The sequence below is a fragment of the Pogoniulus pusillus genome, chromosome 22 (assembly GCF_015220805.1).
Source record: "Pogoniulus pusillus isolate bPogPus1 chromosome 22, bPogPus1.pri, whole genome shotgun sequence".
Classification (NCBI taxonomy): domain Eukaryota; kingdom Metazoa; phylum Chordata; class Aves; order Piciformes; family Lybiidae; genus Pogoniulus; species Pogoniulus pusillus.
The window spans coordinates 15,122,679-15,139,221 of NC_087285.1; the positions used below are offsets into that span (position 1 = coordinate 15,122,679).

Here is a 16,543-nt window from a genome sequence, read left to right on the forward strand (position 1 = left end):
GCCTACAAAAAAAGCCGTGGAGGGACTTTTTGGGCTATCAGGCTGTGACAGGACTAGGGAATGGAGTAAAGCTGGAGGTGAGTAGGAGATGAGGAGGAAGTTGTTCATCGTGAGAGTGGTGAGAGCCTGGAGTGGGTTGCCCAGGGAGGTGGTTGAGGCCCCATGCCTGGAGGTTTTTAAGGCCAGGCTGGCTGAGGCTCTGGGCAGCCTGATCTAGGGTAGGGTGTCCCTGCCCATGGCAGGGGGTTTGGAACTAGGTGACCCTTGTGGTCCCTTCCAACCCTGCCTGATTCTATGAGTCTATGATAATTTTAATTTAAATGAAATAGGTCTGATCTATCACTAGCCCAGGAAGCATTTTCTTCTTACCTTTGGGAGGGGAAATTGTTATGTAATTGTTTTTCTTTTCTTTACTTTTATTTTTTGCTCTGTTTTACAGCATGTTTCACCTCTTATAGGACGGTTTGTTCCTTTTGCTGCTGTTGCTGCTGCTAATTGCATTAATATTCCTCTAATGAGACAAAGGTAGGAAAAAGAGTAAAGATCACTCATTTGGGAAGGGTGTTACTGAGTTTTTAGATCAGCAAGCTACTAAATAAAGCACATAATGTTATCTTAACTTGTTTCAGAGGCTTGCAAAAACCCCATCCATGATCTTGCTTTGGTTGATTGATTGGACAGGTATAAAATAGAGCATTCTCTTCAGAAGCTACCCATAGAATTCTTCAGCCTTAGATCTCAGAAACCAAGTACTGGTCCTTCAAAACTATCACTTCACACACACACACACAAAAAAAAGTTAATAAATGCATGTCAGTAACTGCTTTATTTTTACTCCTTATTCAACAGGGAACTCAAGTTTGGAATTCCAGTCACGGATGAAAATGGAAACAGATTGGGTGAATCAACAAAAGCAGCCGAGCAGGCAATTACCCAGGTGGTTATATCAAGGATTCTTATGGCTTCTCCTGGCATGGGTAAGAATAATTGCAGTCATGTGCAGCTCCTTGTTATCAGCTTCTCAGAGGCCAAATCATCTTAACAATTATGCAGGCAGTATTTACATTGCTGTTGAGTTCCTCAGAGAAATGTTTGTTTCTTACTGTGGAGGCATTCACAGCGTGTTATGCTGAGCTGCAGCTGAAAAGCTCCTGGGATGCTTTTCCAGGAAAGGTACAGATAGAAAAAGAATAGTAGCAAATTCTGCTTGTGTGGAATCGTTATAGTGAAGAGCTGGTGCTTTCACCACTGCCAAGTTACTGAGCTCAGCTCACAGCTTTAGTTATGCGTGGAATTAGAAGTTTTGTTTATTGGAAGTAATGACCTCTCTAAATAGCAATCCAGTAGCTTGAATTGGCAATGTGAAATGAAAGCTCAGTTGCTGGCAAAAGGCTGTGAAAATGAAACATTTTTCTTTTCTCCTAGATTTTTAAATTTTTTTTCTTTCTTATTTGCAGCAATTCCTCCCTTCATAATGAATACATTGGAAAAGAGAGCCTTTTTAAAGGTCAGTCTCAGATAATCTGTGTGTATGTAGCTCAGGTCCTAAGTTAAGATTCTTGTTAATTCAGAATACTCTGAGTTTTCATATTTGCCTCCCGAACACTCTGACACTCTGAGTCTCCAGACCCTCCCTTGGAAATGTGGTTTGCTTGGTGACTACTTGGAGGACAAGCATGGAAAGCTTCCTGTTTTCCTTTGTCTAAGATGAAGCTTTCTAAACATATTCAGATTCTATTTTGTATGATTTCTGCCCTTCCTTTTTCTTGTGCAGGGGTACATTACCCACTTACATACACAATTTGAAAGCACTTTTTGATATGAATAAGGCATTGGGAAGGGGTCTCAAATGTCATCCAGTTTTAGAAACTTTTCTTTCCTGAAGTGCTTTGCTTCCCTTCCCTCTTGTTAACAGACAGCATTATTGCTCACCAAGTAAAACCAGGGATGTGGCATTTGTGTTCTAGAGTGAAAGTCAGTGTGTGCTGCTTCTGTCTCCTGAAAGAAGTGAGACTACAGTGCATCTGAATACAGTCTGCAGTGTAAAGAGCCCTCTACTGATCTGGCCAGTTCTTAGTGGTGTGGTCTTCTGACCTGTTGCTGTTTGCAGAGTAACTTCTGGCAGCTTGTGATGGTATTGCTACACTCTTGAGAAAGCTACTCATGCTATCCACTCAGCCGGTGAAGGCATGACGTTCGTGAAGAAGTTGCAGCAGTTTGCAGGGGTTGGAGACAAATATCTGTTGGTTTTGTGTGGTGTGATCAATGTAAAGGTGTTGTGAATTTTTCAGATCAGCAAAAATGAACGATTTCTTCAGTGGCTGCTCAGTGGTCTTTGGTACCATCATGACCGTTTGTGCTCACCTGTTCCTCCCCCGCAGCCTCAGAGACTGAAGTTCAGGTGAAACACTGCTTTACCACTAGACAGTGGTAACACTTGGTAGAGATTAGTATTAAAACCATCAAGGAATGAGCTGCATTTTTAACAAGCAGTTTCTGCATGTCCTTTTGAGGTTTCAGAAGCACCATCCCATTTGCAGTACTCCAACACCATCCACACAATGCTTTACTAACTTGTTATCCTCAGCCTTTGCTTTGCACACCATCACTCTTGAAAATAACTCTTGTATGCTTGCCAAAGCCTATTAAGCAACACACAGGGCCAGAACATAGGCAAATGGTTGTGAAGTAATGAAGAAAACAGAATGATGTTCTGCAATGAGACAGAGAAATGAATGCTTCTGAAATGCTGCTCTCGGTGACAGCAAGCTGTCATCCTTTGATGTTTCAAACAAGATGTTTTGCACGAGAACATTTTGATGGTAACATGAGTTTGAATTAACAATATTCCCAAAAGTTATTGCTAGGAAATGACAAGAATGTTTTTGTATCACAGAGATATACTTTCTGCCTCAAAAATAATGTATTTCTTGACTTGGAAAAAATACTTTTTTCTGTGTATGTGTTTTTCCTGTAGGTTTCAGCAGTGGCTTTGTCTGCCTTTTGTGTGATTATGTAGCCTAGTAGCTCTCGATTAGTTATTCTGTCTGCTGCAGCAGGAGGATCCATAAAGAACCTTGCTCTGAGGCACAGTGTTTTTATAGTTATTATAGCTATAGGTAACCTTTCTCCAAAGGAAAGAAATTGGAGTTTTCCACAGAGAAACTTGTGAAAATTCCAGTCAACACTTCAGTTTTCGTTTATATACTTACAGCTCCAACTACTGTTTCTCCTTTGTTCTGCATCCTGTATTAACATTGAAGTCGATTCCAGAAATTTCCTCCTATGTCTTCAAACCAAGCTCCTTGGGATCTCTTAGTCTGCAGCTAAAATATGTATTCAAAACTGTTACAAAACTAGAACAGACTTCTGTTTTTAAGCATCATTTTTGAATGCCTTCTGCCTTAGAGACCTCCTAGTTTAACTGTCATTTCATTTATTGTTACTTTTGAAAACAGGCATAGCCAGCCCAGGAAAGCTGACAGATTTCAACATCCAACAATGAAAAGAAGCAGTTAGAAAAAAGCTGCTTCTCCTTATGGCTTTTGTTTGCTTAATTGCCATTCCTCCATTTTCTCTGTTTGCAGTAACCACTAAAGATGCCATAAAGACATCTGGAAATTAAATCCTAATTCATCGGGAACTGCCTTCTTCGGGAGCTAAAGGATAGTTCTCTAACACAGTAAATTCTTCTCCTGCATTCTACTTCCTTTCATCTCTTTGTGGGGATGTACAGCTTGCATTTGAGCTTTGCTTTATTGTTTTACGTTGTGCCTTAGGCAACACTAGTATTGACCTCCCAGTGTTAAAGAGTTTCTTTTCACCAACTTTCTTGGCTAGTACAGCCCAGTAACCTTCTGGAAAATAAAAACTGTAACTCTGATGATACATCTTGGCAAAAAAATGTGCCACCACATGAAATAGATGTCGTTTATATTGTTTCTACTAGCAGGCAGTTCTCCCTCTCTCCAAGATTAGTGACTCACTCTGATAAAGGCATGAAAATATAGATTACTTTTATGAGACTCTCTAAAAGTCCTTTCAGTTATAAAATCATGTTTGGGGCTTTTTTGGTAATAAATCTCAGGTCTCCAGCTTGCACTGCAATGTGCAGCATCCCTCTCCATGCTCCTCAGAAGTCATTTGCAGCACAGAGTTTGACTTGAGTTCTCAAATACTGATGTCAGTCTTAATCCCTTGCATGGTCAGTCACACCATCTCTTCTGTCTCCCCATGTATCAAATGTAAAGCATTTGGAGTGAATTTATCTCAACTGAGGATCAACAGAAGGTGTATTCAGTGGAATGCCAGAACAGCAGAACACTGCTTTGTTCACTCCTTACTTTTCTTGCTGGCGCTGTCTTTCTCCATTTGTTATCTATGGTTGCAGGTTGTTGCTGAATTGCACAGTTCTTCCTGCAGTCATATTTGGATTACAGATTGACCAGCAGTAGAACAAGGGGACACAGTCTCAAGTTGTGCCAGGGTAGGTATAGGCTGGATATTAGGAAGAAGTTCTTCACAGAGAGAGTGATTCCCCATTGGAATGGGCTGCCCAGGGAGGTGGTGGAGGCACCGTCCCTGGGGGTCTTCAAGAAAAGACTGGATGAGGCACTTAGTGCCATGGTCTAGTTGACTGGATAGGGCTGGGTGATAGGTTGGACTGGATGATCTTGGAGGTCTCTTCCAACCTGGTTGATTCTATGATTCTATGATTCTATAAAAAAGAAGCAGTCTTCTACATAATTTCTTCGCCCTCAGGCTCTAGGGAAAGTTCTATCCGCACGGGCTTGTTTTGCGTACCTCTTACACTTCTCTGAACTTTCTTAGCACCAAGATTTGTCCTACCAAGCTTTCTAAATGTCTCTTTTCTATTTCCACTCTCAAATAGTGCCCATCTTTCATTCACCAGTTTCCCCTCTTAAATTCTACATCCTGACAAATGCTTCTTGCAGAAAAAACCCATCGTGTTTGTTGAAAATACCATCCCCTGTAATACATGATATTAACTCGTGAGCTGTTTTGTTTTAAAATCAACTTGTGTCATCCTAGCATTTGTGCATGTCCTGCTTACTGGGGACTGTTGTTGTAGCAACATTACAGCAGCGTTGTTGAATAGGTCTGGGTTTATTTCAGTAGGAATTAATTTCAGCTAAAATTCTAACATGGGGCAGAATGAATTCCTAAATCATTTGCAGGCCTACAAGAAAAATGATCACATTTCTTGGCATGTGTTCAAACTCTGCAAATGCTACAGTATGGAAGAGTGTGTTAAAAATGCATCCATGAGTTATGTGCAGCTTTCTCAGCTTTGTTTCTGACATTCTTCTACCCTTTTTGCCTTTAATAAAAGGTGAACTCTTGCAGAACTGCAGTGTGCCAGACTGTGTTACAGGGGCAAGCCCCTACACAGCAAAACAAATCATGAGACAGAAGAAAGGGCTAATAAAGACAGACATATTTTTTCTTGACATCTATTTTACTTATGGTTGGTGGCTGCAGTTGCTCACAAAGTAAATCTCTAGTTGCAAGTTAAAACCATTCAGTGCCACTGGACTTAGGTCTTCTTAAGGGTGCCAGGGCAAAATTCACTGTGTCCTTAGGTGTGGCAGCAGCTTGCACCTGCAGCATTGGTCTAGACTTCAGCTGTGTTGCTGGCTCGTGTGTGACTCGAAACACCCCAGGTACTCAGGAGCAGGTTGTAAGTAAAACAGTTAAACCACCCGTTGTAGTTTCTGAGGGAGACTTACTCGGGCTAACACTGGACACTGGACTCACGGGGAATTTTCTTATTAGATTTTTAAAGAACTGAGCTCTCAAAGTGAAACTCAGCTTTAAGGCATGCTGGCATTTGTTTTGCCTTCATGTCTAAGAGTCTTCTAGCTGCAGTCTTCTCTTACAATGCAAGAATTCCAGGAAGGTGGAAAGGGAGGCAAGAAAAGATGCCATACTCATTGTGTGTGGTTTGTTTTTAACAGAGATTCCCTTGGATGAGTGCTCCCATTCAAGTTGGATTAGTTGGATTCTGGTAAGTAATGTCTTTGGCTTGTGTGTGCTTTTAAGAGATACTTTTAGGTTTGGTTGGGAAGTTGGTTTTGGTGTTTTTTGGAGAAGGAAGTAGCAATATTTGAACACTTTGTTTAAAGAAAAAAAGTTGAGTTAATGAGGCTGCAGCAATTCGCTTCCATATCTGTAACTGATAATACTGTAATAAAAATGCTGTTAGTAATGAAGAAACTGCCAAGAAGAACAGAGGGAAAAAGAGAGTAACAAAAAAAAACAAAAACAAAAAAACAAACACATGGCATCTTGATAAGAAAATATGCTTTGGCTGCTACTTCCATGAACAGTAATTGGAATCTAATCCTGTAGGCCGATCAATTTTTGAAACATGTGATTAATAGTTTTATTTGCTGTTGTCTAGCAGTTTATGTTGTCATGCAGACCAATGCAGAACATTGAAAGGATGTCAGATGATAAATTTTATAGACATTTGTAAGCATGGTATGGATGTATTCCACACTACACAGTAGGTAAATGATTTCATAAGATATAATGCAGTGAGCAATAAAGGTTACATAGCACTTCAAGGAACATTAACTCACTGTACACACAAAAAAAAAAAAAAGCTTTCTACCTACAAGACCAAGGGGTTTGAATTCTTTTTTAGCACCCTAAATGCTGTAAACCCGTTTTTGTCTCCTCTAGTCTTGTGTTTGCCACACCCTTGTGTTGTGCACTCTTTCCTCAAAAAAGGTATGTATTCCTCTTACACTATTCTTAGTTTAATGTTGCAGTCCCAGGTGCATGCAGGGTACTGCAAAAAGACAGAAGGAAGTGGTCATTGGCTCCTAGAGCATACAGTCTTAATTCCCATATGTGAGATTAACATAGGAATATTCAGAAAGCTAGTAGCTGTGTTTCTCATCAGCAGTGGAAGTAGTTGAATTGGCCTCATTTGTTTTAACTCCAAGCAGCTTGAGATGCAGCTATATAGTGGTAGTGAAGAAGAGGTTCAGGTGAGTACTTAACCCACATTATTGCAAGATGGAAAGTTTGAGCTAAGTAGTAAAAACACCACTAGAAAGAGTCCTAAAAAGGCTAATATAGTCCAAACAATATGTTCATGTCCAGTAAATATGATCAGAGCCCATTTTGTTCCCCCCTGGAAACTCTCTGGTTATACAGAACAGCACTTTACTAGTTGTGCTCATTTGTAATTTGATTAGCATTTTTCCAGAGCCAATTTTTTATTGGTGCACAAACAGCTAAGTACAGAAAATTGTTTTAAGATTTCAGCTATGAGTAATATTTCTGATAAAACCCAGGTGGGTTACCTTCAAATAAAGGTAGCTCAATTTGCAGGATCTTAGATTCAACTAAGCTGTCCTTTTCATAGTTTAAGTGCTTGTCTAAACTCAACAAGCTGCCAAACGTAGCTTAAACTAAGCAAGGTGGAGCTGAATGTTGAGCAACAAGAGTAGCATATGACTTTCAGGGAATAATACCCAAATCTTGTCCAATGCAATTGTTTGAAAACAACAAAGCAGTCTGACAGCAACTGCTTCCCTGCCTGGCATAAAGCAAAGAGTATGTTAAGTACATGGCACTATGCTATTTGGAGATCACTTGACAAAGGAACCTAGCAGGTGTGATACTTTTAGCCAGGCCTGTCCCTTTTATACTAAGATTAGACCCTAAACTGTTCAAGAAAGTGCAGCTGTGTAACTGACCAGGCAGCCACTTCACTGTTAGGTGACTGTAATAAACATTTTATTCAACTGAAGGAGGCAGTAAGATAAATAGGCAAATACATATTTAACAAAAAGACCTTTTAGGAAGGTAAGCTTCTATTACCAGCAACAACCTCAAATAACTAAGTAGAATCCTACACTTATGGCAGTAGCAACAGCCATTTCTTGACTCTAAAGATTGTCTTACTGTGGTTTAAGCAGAGATTGATTGGTCCTGCTCTGTAAGCATTATCCCTTCAGGAAGGTAAGAGATCTGAAAACCTTTCACAAGCCAGGAACTGTAACCAAGTGCATCCTCCATCTTACTTTATGCTCAAGTGCTTGTTCTATATAACCATGTTACTGTTTGTTTTGCTTAGTTCTATGTCTGTAACACGCTTGGAGCCAGAATTGCAAGCCAAGATCCGAGAGAACAACCCTGACCTAGAACGTGTATACTTCAATAAAGGATTGTAATTCAAGGAAGGGAAAATATCTGTCAAGGAGGATCTTGTGAACATATTCTCTTTATGTGGGCACACAGTTGAAGATAAGAACTCACTTTTGACTTGTCCTTCTGTGAAATAACTTTGATCATCTGCCTTATTTTATATTTAAAGACTTTCCTGGGTGTAGTGTTTAAATTACAAAAGGTCGTTTTGTCCACTTTGGTATTGATTAAAAGTTTAACCATACATATCCAAAAATGTTTACATAAGCTCTCAAGCAGCTACAATAAACAAGCACACAAAGAAAAAACAGGTGCCATTATATTGGATTTGCCACCTTCTTCCAGTAATAGTGAGGCAGAGATCTCAAGTCATAGAGCAACTGAACGAAGTTGCCACCCTCTACCAGCAGCGGGACGAGGCGCTGAACGTGACAGAAGGTTGTGCAGGAAGGGCCTTTTACCAGGAGGTTGATTAGGTTGTAGGTTTTCCCTGTTGGCACAGAAACGTTTCTTTAAGGTGGATGCTGGAGGAGCCTGGAGCTTCTGCACAGCGTGGTACTGTTCAGCAATACAAGCTGCTTTCTTCCGCAGGTCTAGTTTTACTAGCATCATGTTGTTCTGCAGTTCTGCCAGTGTTTGGTCCTGAAAAGGCAATATAGAGAGATAGGGTAAGTTGCCTAACTCACTGGTTACTGTGAACAGAAGAGGAGAAAATGCCTTTGCCAGAAATCACTACTAGTGTGCTACACAGGCATTTATAATAGCTTCTACTGTCAAGAGTTTAGATGTTTAAGGCCAGGCTAGATGAGGGTCTGGCCAGCCTGATCTAGGGTGGGGTGCCCCTGCCCATGGCAGGGGGATTTGAACTAGATGATCCTTGTGGCTTGTGGTCCCCCTTCCCACCCTGACTGATTCTATGATTCTAATCCAGTAATAAAATAGGAACAGTAAGGCTAGAGAGTAATCCATCCTGCTGCAAACTGCTGCCATAGCAACTGTGATAGAGAAGTGGATAAAGAGATAAGAACTCTGAATTCCTCTACTTTAAGTGGAAACTTTCAATTAACTGAACAGGAACAATCTGGGTCTCCTTTAGTAAGTTAAATATTCAGTTTGACTTGGCCATTGAGGAAATTATAAATACAGCTCCTTTAGACACATCTCTAGAGAAGTAGTAGTTATTTGTAGCTAAGAAATTCTAGGTTATTCTGCCAGTTAAGGCAAAATGCATAGATTAAATCCCCTTGTGCAACCCAGAACAAAGACACATTACCTGTCTTGCCAAAATGTCATCACAGGTACAGAGGGCTTCTCGAAGCTTCCCTGCCCCAGTACTGTGGCAGCAAGCCCTCTCTGCAGACTGAAGACACTCCCCAAGTTTCTGTAGCTCTGATCGCAACAATCTGACGTTCTACAGGAGAGAGATTTAATACAACAGCTACCTTTGACATTACTCTGCTAACACAGCCACTCTAGACTCATTCAGACACTTAGTACTGAGGGAGGATCCCATCTGAGTGAGGTACACTGGGATCTCAGATACCACAGCTGTGCACATCTCTAGTAAGATAAACATCAATTATTTATTTTTAAAATCCTGGAAACAGCGGCTCCAAAGACTCTCTAAACTGCAACCACCTCACCCTGTGAGTGTTCCTTTCTCTGTAAAAGATAGTTACCTTCTGTCCATCCTCCAGCTTCCTGTCTACATCCAGAGTAATGGGCTTGGCAGAGGGAGGTGGCTCCAGTAATTTCTGGCATTTGCGCAGCTCTAGGAAGACCAAAAAGAAAGTAGTAAGCAAGGGATCAGTCACATAAGGTTTCACTTTTCCTGCAGTCAGGACTTCCCTTCAGCCAAGCTGCCATAGGCAAGCAGAGGAAAGCTTTGAGTTTGTGCAAACATGCATAATCATTCCAAGCTTCATCCTAAAGTCCGTTTTCATGTGAAAGTGAACTGAAACCCTGTTCATCCAGCACATCATTCCTGACATCTGCAACTCAGAACAGTGTTTCAGGCTACTGGAATCCAATACACTGTACTGAAAAAGTATCTCCATAACCCTCTACAAAGATTGCTCAGACAGCTCAGAACTGCCTAACCTGCTGTTCTGGTGTTTAACTCCATTTGACATTGCTCCAGCTTGGCTTTAGTATCTGCCAGTTCCTGTTGCAGAACAGATGAAGTCACCCTCTTTGATCGACGTAAGCCTTGCTCCGACTCCTTTTGCTTAGAATCCAGGCTCTCCAGTTTTTGTTTTGCCTCCTGCAGAGCAGCTTGGAGCTCCTCAATCTTCTCATCACGCTCCTTAGAAAGGAAGTTTGTGCAGATATTCAGCAAGATTTTCTTGAGACAGCTTTTCTACAACTTCCAATGTTTTTCTTCTGGGAGACTCAATCACACACTTCAAACACTGGACCCAGCCTTTAATGTCCTTTAAATTAAAACATTGAACCCATTTCCTGGGAACCCAAACAACTTTTTTTACAGCCTCTAGAGTTAAGGGATTTTTTGAGAGTTGACATCCTCAGTAAGGTCTGCAACAAGTCCCAGAGGCCACTCAAATGCAATAGCATGAAAAAAATACAGGTAGGCTTATACCCATTATCACAATTAAGTGAAAAGAGAAATTCACAGAACTCAGGAGTGCAAAGCAAACCACTAGTGAAAAAAAGGAAAAGACAATCATGTTGAACAACTAGGAGTCAGAGTGGCTGAAAGAATCAGGATGCCTGGTGTAGACAAAAAGCAAAGAACTTGTGGATCAAACTATCATAGTACCACCAAAAATACCTCAAAAAGCAAACTCTTTCCTCTTAGTTTGCATTAAGTCACATCCCCAGATTGAAGGACCCCAAGGGCCCCTCTCAAGCTACTGCCACTTTACCAACATTTTTTCATTGCCCCGAACAAACCTGGATCTCCTCCTGGTAATAGTCAGTCAGTGACTCCTTCAGGTTATTCAGCTTATCCTCATACAGTTCCTCCAGCAGCTCCCTCTGAGTATCCACATGCTGGCTACAAAAAGCAAGCAATGTGTCAGAGTGTGTCAATTCCTGGTATTGCAGCTCAGACTGGACAAAGGGCTGTGATCAAAGAAGCTCTACCTGCACCATTGCTCCTTCTCCCGCATGTGCTCCAGCATCTCATTGCAGATCTCGTCACGGAGGCGAATTTCCAGCTGCAGTTTCTCCTGCCGCTCTTGCACCAGCAGTTCTCGTGCAGCTTCCACAATGCGCAACAAGTCCTGCAAGGACACAAAACTCCATTGCCTTCACTGTGCAGCACAATTAAGACCTAGAATAAGCTAAGCAGGATCCTTTATCTGTAGGCTGATCTAGGGTTAAGATTATTTTAGTCACACGGAAATAGAAGTTGCCAGGTTTGTTCTTAATTCCAATTCCTCTCAATCAAAATTACAGCTCCACAACAGAGTTCTTAGTGCTGTAATGCCACAGATGACAGTGTTTCCAAATTAAACATATTTCAGGTTTAGACTAACTGTGGAATGTTTGCCACATGGATTCCAAATTTCCAGGGTCTCTGTTATCTCTTGATATAGTGCCAAGCTGCAGCCCCACATCCCAGACCAAAGCTAACAATCACATTTTTGCCTCTTTATGCATAAAGGCTGTAAAAGCAAATTACAAACCCACCTCCTTCGCATACATGGAAACATCTGCTTCATCCTCACTGTCTTCTTCTGATTCCACTTCTTCATTTGCTGGGACTGCCTCTGGACCCTGGCTGGTTCGCCTAGTGTGCTCTTTGATGATAGACTGTATGGACGGAAGTCCCAGCTTTGGGGGAGGCACCTGAACAAGCTGAAGAGAAAAAGGCCATTGCTACTAGTTCAGAATGCCTGGAAGTTGCACAGTCTTTAAACACAGCACTTCTCTGCAACCTATCAACCCTTTCAGTTTAGTGAAATCTAGGAATACTGCAAAGGTATCTGCTGGAGAAGCCTAGGGAAGACTTGTAAGCCTTGTGATTGGAAAGGAGCCCATTCCCACAGGAGCAAGTTCTATCTTGTCTATGCCACGATCCTGGCACATGGCACTTACCTGGCTAGCAATGGCTGAGAACTTGGCTACATGCAGAGTTTCATCGTATGTAGATGCACACTGGTTAATGTTGACAATCATGCAGGAGCGCCCGCGCCCAGTGAAGAACCCCTGGAACACACGGGTTAGCTTGCTGTCCCGGAAGGGAACCACAGTCTGCTTCAATCTGTGGGGAGACACAAGAGTGAGCCCATGGGAAAGCAAAACAGGCTCCCCACAGCTCCCTCTGGAGTTCTGGATACCCACTTGGACTGCTGGTTCTGGCGGAGGGCAGCAATGCAGCGGCCCAGCGTGTGGAGAGAGGTGTTAATGTTGTTCGCTTCTTTCATTCGGTCCCCACTTTTCTGGTCTTTGCAGCGCTCTGACCCCGCAAGGTCACACAGGGATAACCTGAAGAAAATGCAGGCAAAACTCAGGTGACCTACTAGATCTGTCCTGGTCCATCCAGGTTACACCCTGCAATCACCTACACTGCTCACCTTCCCTAGTGTCCCCATAGAGGCTCTGAAAGCTTTCTTAGGATGCATGGACTATTGCTGGACAGGCCTACCCTAAGTGTAGGAGTTACACAAGGGAACATGAGTTCTGCGTTGTCAAGTTCAAAGGTCCTTTCCTTTGCCAGTCCTCAGGACTGCCACTTCCCAGGTACCAAGACAACCCATTTCCAGATAACTACACCCCAAGAATAAGCATCAGCAGCACTCAGATCACTGCCTGCTGCAGAGGCAGGGTTACTCAAATTGACCTTCAAAAGTCTGAGAAATATCTCAGGTTATAATTGGACTGAGGAGTTGGTGAGGATTATTGCACTATCAAGACCTAAGAACAGGTTTGTTCACTCAGCAGTATGTTCAACAAGGTTTTTCCCAAGATACTTCTTATACTCTAGATCAAGAAAAAGGGACAGGGAAGCTCAGTCCACAGACAACAGCCCCAAATCCTTAAGCATGAAACTTACTCGCTGATTTTTGGAACCATTTCACTGCCACCTCTTTGCAAGTGCAGAATCCGAATGGAGAAGACACTGTGACTGTAAAAAAACATGCAGACATTTTTAGAAGGAATTGCAACCTTTTAAAACCCCCTCAGAGCTGTATTTCTGCCTAAGCAATTATCATCACCCATTCACACCTGCGACTGGAGGTCTGATTCATGTGGGTGCTAGCAAAAGACTGGTTTTTCCGACCCAGCTTCAGGAGCTTCCAGGCCTCATCAGCATCCTGGACATTGATCCAGTTCAGATCTGGAAAAGCAGGCAAAGTGGTTAAGAGACTGACAGAAAGTTTAATAAGGTCAACCTCACCTCCACGTTTTTATTTTCTTCACATTAGCAAACAACTCCCAAAATCTAGCCAGCAGAGATCTCTGAGAGGCCATAAAGGATATCATGCTCCCCAACACATCACTGCTAAGCCACCCACCCAACTCAGTCTTCAAAGATCCCTAGCACGCTAAAGATATCTTTCAGGTAAATCTACCTTTCACATAGGGGTTGCCAGTCTGGTCCTCACAGAGCCGCAGTGTCTGCCTCTTGCGGTTCTGGCCAGTTAGAGTTGGTTCTAACAAGTCATAGATTAACTCATTATAAATCTCAAAGAAGGAGACCCAAATTGAGAACTGTACATCTCCTGTGTTGGCAAGCGAAATACAATCCAAATCATCCCAGCAAGGGCCCAGTTCTGAGGGAAGAAAAAAAAAAAAACACACACACACAATGAAATCATGACTGCAACCTTTCACAGGTCCAACCAGAATGACTTAGCCTTAGACTGAGGCATCTTTCCTCAGCAGGAACACTACCCCAGACTCAGCTTACTCTACATATCTCCCTCGCTTGTTATGTACTCTAATGACTGTCCCCAGCAAGACAGCCTAGAGTTTCTGTAAGAACATCTTCCTTTCTGTGCAAGTACTTTTCATATACTTGGTATTGACACCAGAAGTATAGAACATTTCCAATTCTTCCCAGCATAAGTGAAGTTTCAGTCCTTGTTACCTCAGTCATTCCATGCTTTTGGATACCCTATCAGCTAGTATTTCCTAACTTTGAAAGCCTGGGCACAAGTGTTCAGTGCAACATAGCTGGTAAGCAGGGTGCTGAAGTGCCATCTCCATCACATGGCATTCAGCTGCTCAGTTCCCTTGAAATTAAGTGGTGCTTGTTTCACAAGCCTTGGTTATTATGCAGTGGTCAATTTTTTATGTTGGCAAGATATATGTACTAAGCCCAACATACTTATCTTTCAAAGGGAAAGTTTGTGAGATTTAATCACCTTTCCTCCCTTGCCCACAGCGCAGCATCCAAATAGCCATCATCCTTTCTTCCCTCATCCTCCAACAGTGAGAATCAGATAGTAGACAAACAGGCTTCCAGACATACCTTCTGTCTGGCTGACATTAGAATGGCTGGTAAGTTGGCTAGATGAAGAGAGGCCAGCAACTCCACTGTCAAAGCTGCCACTGGTAGTGGCCCGGAGCTGAGATTCAGCACTGTGGCTCCTCTTCATTGGTGTTAACAACTCTTCCTGGCAGGAAACAAAAACGTGAGCATGTCTGTAGCTTGACACCATCCTTTCTCTCTTATTACTAAACCTTCAAGAAGCTGCACACTTACCTCCCATAGACCAGCCCGCAGCATAGTCTGTTTCTTGGTCTCCTCCTGCCGCACCTGCCTGCTGTCCAGCCAGATCACCTCACTGGAGAGGGAGGGCTTCAGATCCATGGCTGGATATAGCCTATCCCCCACACTGTTGAAGATGACCGCTAAGGAGCGAGGCAAAATCCCCCTGTCTTTGTTGCTGCCTGAAGCAAGAACAGCAGCAAGCTAAGGATTCATAGGTAAAAGCAAACAATTCCTTCAACAGGTTACTAAGATCTAGTGCTTTCCTTACCCTGAATAGTGTGAGTCTTCCCTGAATTGGTGATGCCATAGGTGTACACCAGCCAGTTCTGCCCATTCAATACATCCTTTACCACTTGCTTCATGGTCTCATCAAAGAACAATTTCTGTCCCACTTCTGGTCCAAAGATCTGCAAGTAAGACACACCAAGAAATGGCCTCATGTAGATCCCTGCTATCTTTTGACTGCTGATAGCTATTCAAGTGATATCATGTAGTCCTTTATTCCTTCCACTGGCCCCACATCATGAGCAACAGACCCAACAATAATTCCAGTTCAATCCACCCCTGCAAAAACAAGCTTTTCACTTGCTTTTAGTCTAGAAACACCTGATATCACTACAGCTTCTAGGGTGTTTGCAGCCTCATAAACAAAACAAATTTGGCATTTGCTGCTGAAAAAATTTTGTCAGCATGAGCTTAAAAGGGGAATAATTAAGGAAACAGCAACAAAACCAAACTTAAATAGAAAGAATCGTATGGAACCACATAGCTTAGGCAATGCACTGGAATCAGTAAGCAAACTTTTCAGGCTCTAAGGCTGCTTTTAAGCTCAAAAAGTTGCCAGATGGATCGTTTGTTAGTTACCTACCCGAGTGAAAGAGAATCTGTGTGCTGCTTGTCCCACTCCACGTTCTGTGTTCCGCATGGTAAAGGAGGCCTTAGGGGCTTTCAGAAGAAGGGTCTCTGAATTCTCGATGCAGACACAGCCCTAAAGAACACATAAACACCCCATCATTGCAACAGCTTACCACACTGTAGCACAGACAGCAAAGGCTAACAGTATCTCCTGCATGCAGACAGGCAATCAACTCAGACTGCTTCATTCAGTGTCTCACCTGGTCTTCCCCTTTTTCCACCTCTGTAGATTTAAGAGGTCGAACTCTCAGGTACACTTTTAATTTCCCATTATTGTGTTCAGCTGCTGCCTGAAAAAAACAAAGCACACCTTAAAGATGGCAGCCACAGGAGCAGTACACAGTCATCCATCAGAGCACTATTAGGAACCACAGCACAGAACACATGTATAGGAACCCTGACTGGTGATTAGCAACTAATGGATGCTTCCCTGGTCCCAGACTCCACAACTAATGCCTGAAACCTTTTCTGAAGGGTTTCCCTTGAACCCTGCACTGCAATACCTTAGTACCACTAAGGCATCCTCTAAGAGGCATAGCAACCACTGCTGTATTTGTGACAGAAGAGCTCCAACCTTACCTGTTGGGAGGTCTCCGTATCTGAAGAGATGGCAGAGAACTCCGACAGGAGGTCCTTGCGCACATCATCCCCAATCCCTGTTGCTGTGGATTCAAGAACAGGAGAGGCTACAACATCATCATCAGAGAACAGCCCTGGGGAAGTAACTGTTTGCTCCATGGTGTCTCACACAGCTCCTAG

At 42.5% G+C, this 16,543-nt stretch overlaps 2 protein-coding genes across 6 annotated transcripts in view; one reads left to right on the forward strand and one right to left on the reverse strand.

Moving 5' to 3' along the window:
- The window catches only part of SFXN1 (sideroflexin 1), a 37,534-nt gene extending 29,042 nt beyond the window's left edge, over positions 1 to 8,492 (forward strand). For 3 of the 5 annotated variants that reach the window (XM_064161851.1, XM_064161852.1, XM_064161850.1), the window contains exons 6-11: positions 440 to 525; positions 850 to 977; positions 1,458 to 1,507; positions 5,979 to 6,028; positions 6,709 to 6,756; positions 8,114 to 8,492. In XM_064161851.1, coding sequence (XP_064017921.1) covers positions 440 to 525; positions 850 to 977; positions 1,458 to 1,507; positions 5,979 to 6,028; positions 6,709 to 6,756; positions 8,114 to 8,210 — 459 coding nt within the window. In that variant the 3' untranslated portion in view covers positions 8,211 to 8,492. Of the gene's footprint in view, positions 1 to 439; positions 526 to 849; positions 978 to 1,457; positions 1,508 to 2,291; positions 2,402 to 3,587; positions 4,487 to 5,978; positions 6,029 to 6,708; positions 6,763 to 8,113 lie in introns of those variants that run through there. The other 2 variants (XM_064161853.1, XR_010306429.1) reach the window with 2 other exon arrangements.
- On the reverse strand, positions 7,752 to 16,539 carry KIF20A (kinesin family member 20A). The gene is made up of 18 exons (XM_064161846.1): positions 16,364 to 16,539; positions 15,985 to 16,074; positions 15,738 to 15,857; positions 15,138 to 15,276; positions 14,861 to 15,048; positions 14,627 to 14,771; positions 13,725 to 13,925; positions 13,378 to 13,489; positions 13,205 to 13,276; positions 12,493 to 12,636; positions 12,247 to 12,412; positions 11,839 to 12,006; positions 11,290 to 11,429; positions 11,098 to 11,200; positions 10,285 to 10,489; positions 9,864 to 9,955; positions 9,458 to 9,595; positions 7,752 to 8,826 (listed from the first exon to the last, which is right to left on the reverse strand). The coding sequence occupies exons 1-18, from the start codon at positions 16,520 to 16,522 to the stop codon at positions 8,554 to 8,556; spliced, it is 2,655 nt and encodes an 884-aa protein (XP_064017916.1). The 5' UTR covers positions 16,523 to 16,539; the 3' UTR covers positions 7,752 to 8,553.
- Positions 16,540 to 16,543: the final 4 nt, after the last annotated feature.

What these genes read in the sequence shown, in the direction of transcription:
- KIF20A (XM_064161846.1), bottom strand. Translation starts at nt 16,522, where the DNA reads ATGGAGCAAACAGTTACTTCCCCAGGGCTGTTCTCTGATGATGATGTT. An exon ending in ATACGGAGACCTCCCAACAG is followed by an intron (nt 16,075 to 16,363) that starts GTAAGGTTGGAG and finishes TGTTTTTTTCAG; the next exon opens with GCAGCAGCTGAACACAATAA. An exon ending in TTTCCATGTATGCGAAGGAG is followed by an intron (nt 11,430 to 11,838) that starts GTGGGTTTGTAA and finishes GTGTCCTTGCAG; the next exon opens with GACTTGTTGCGCATTGTGGA.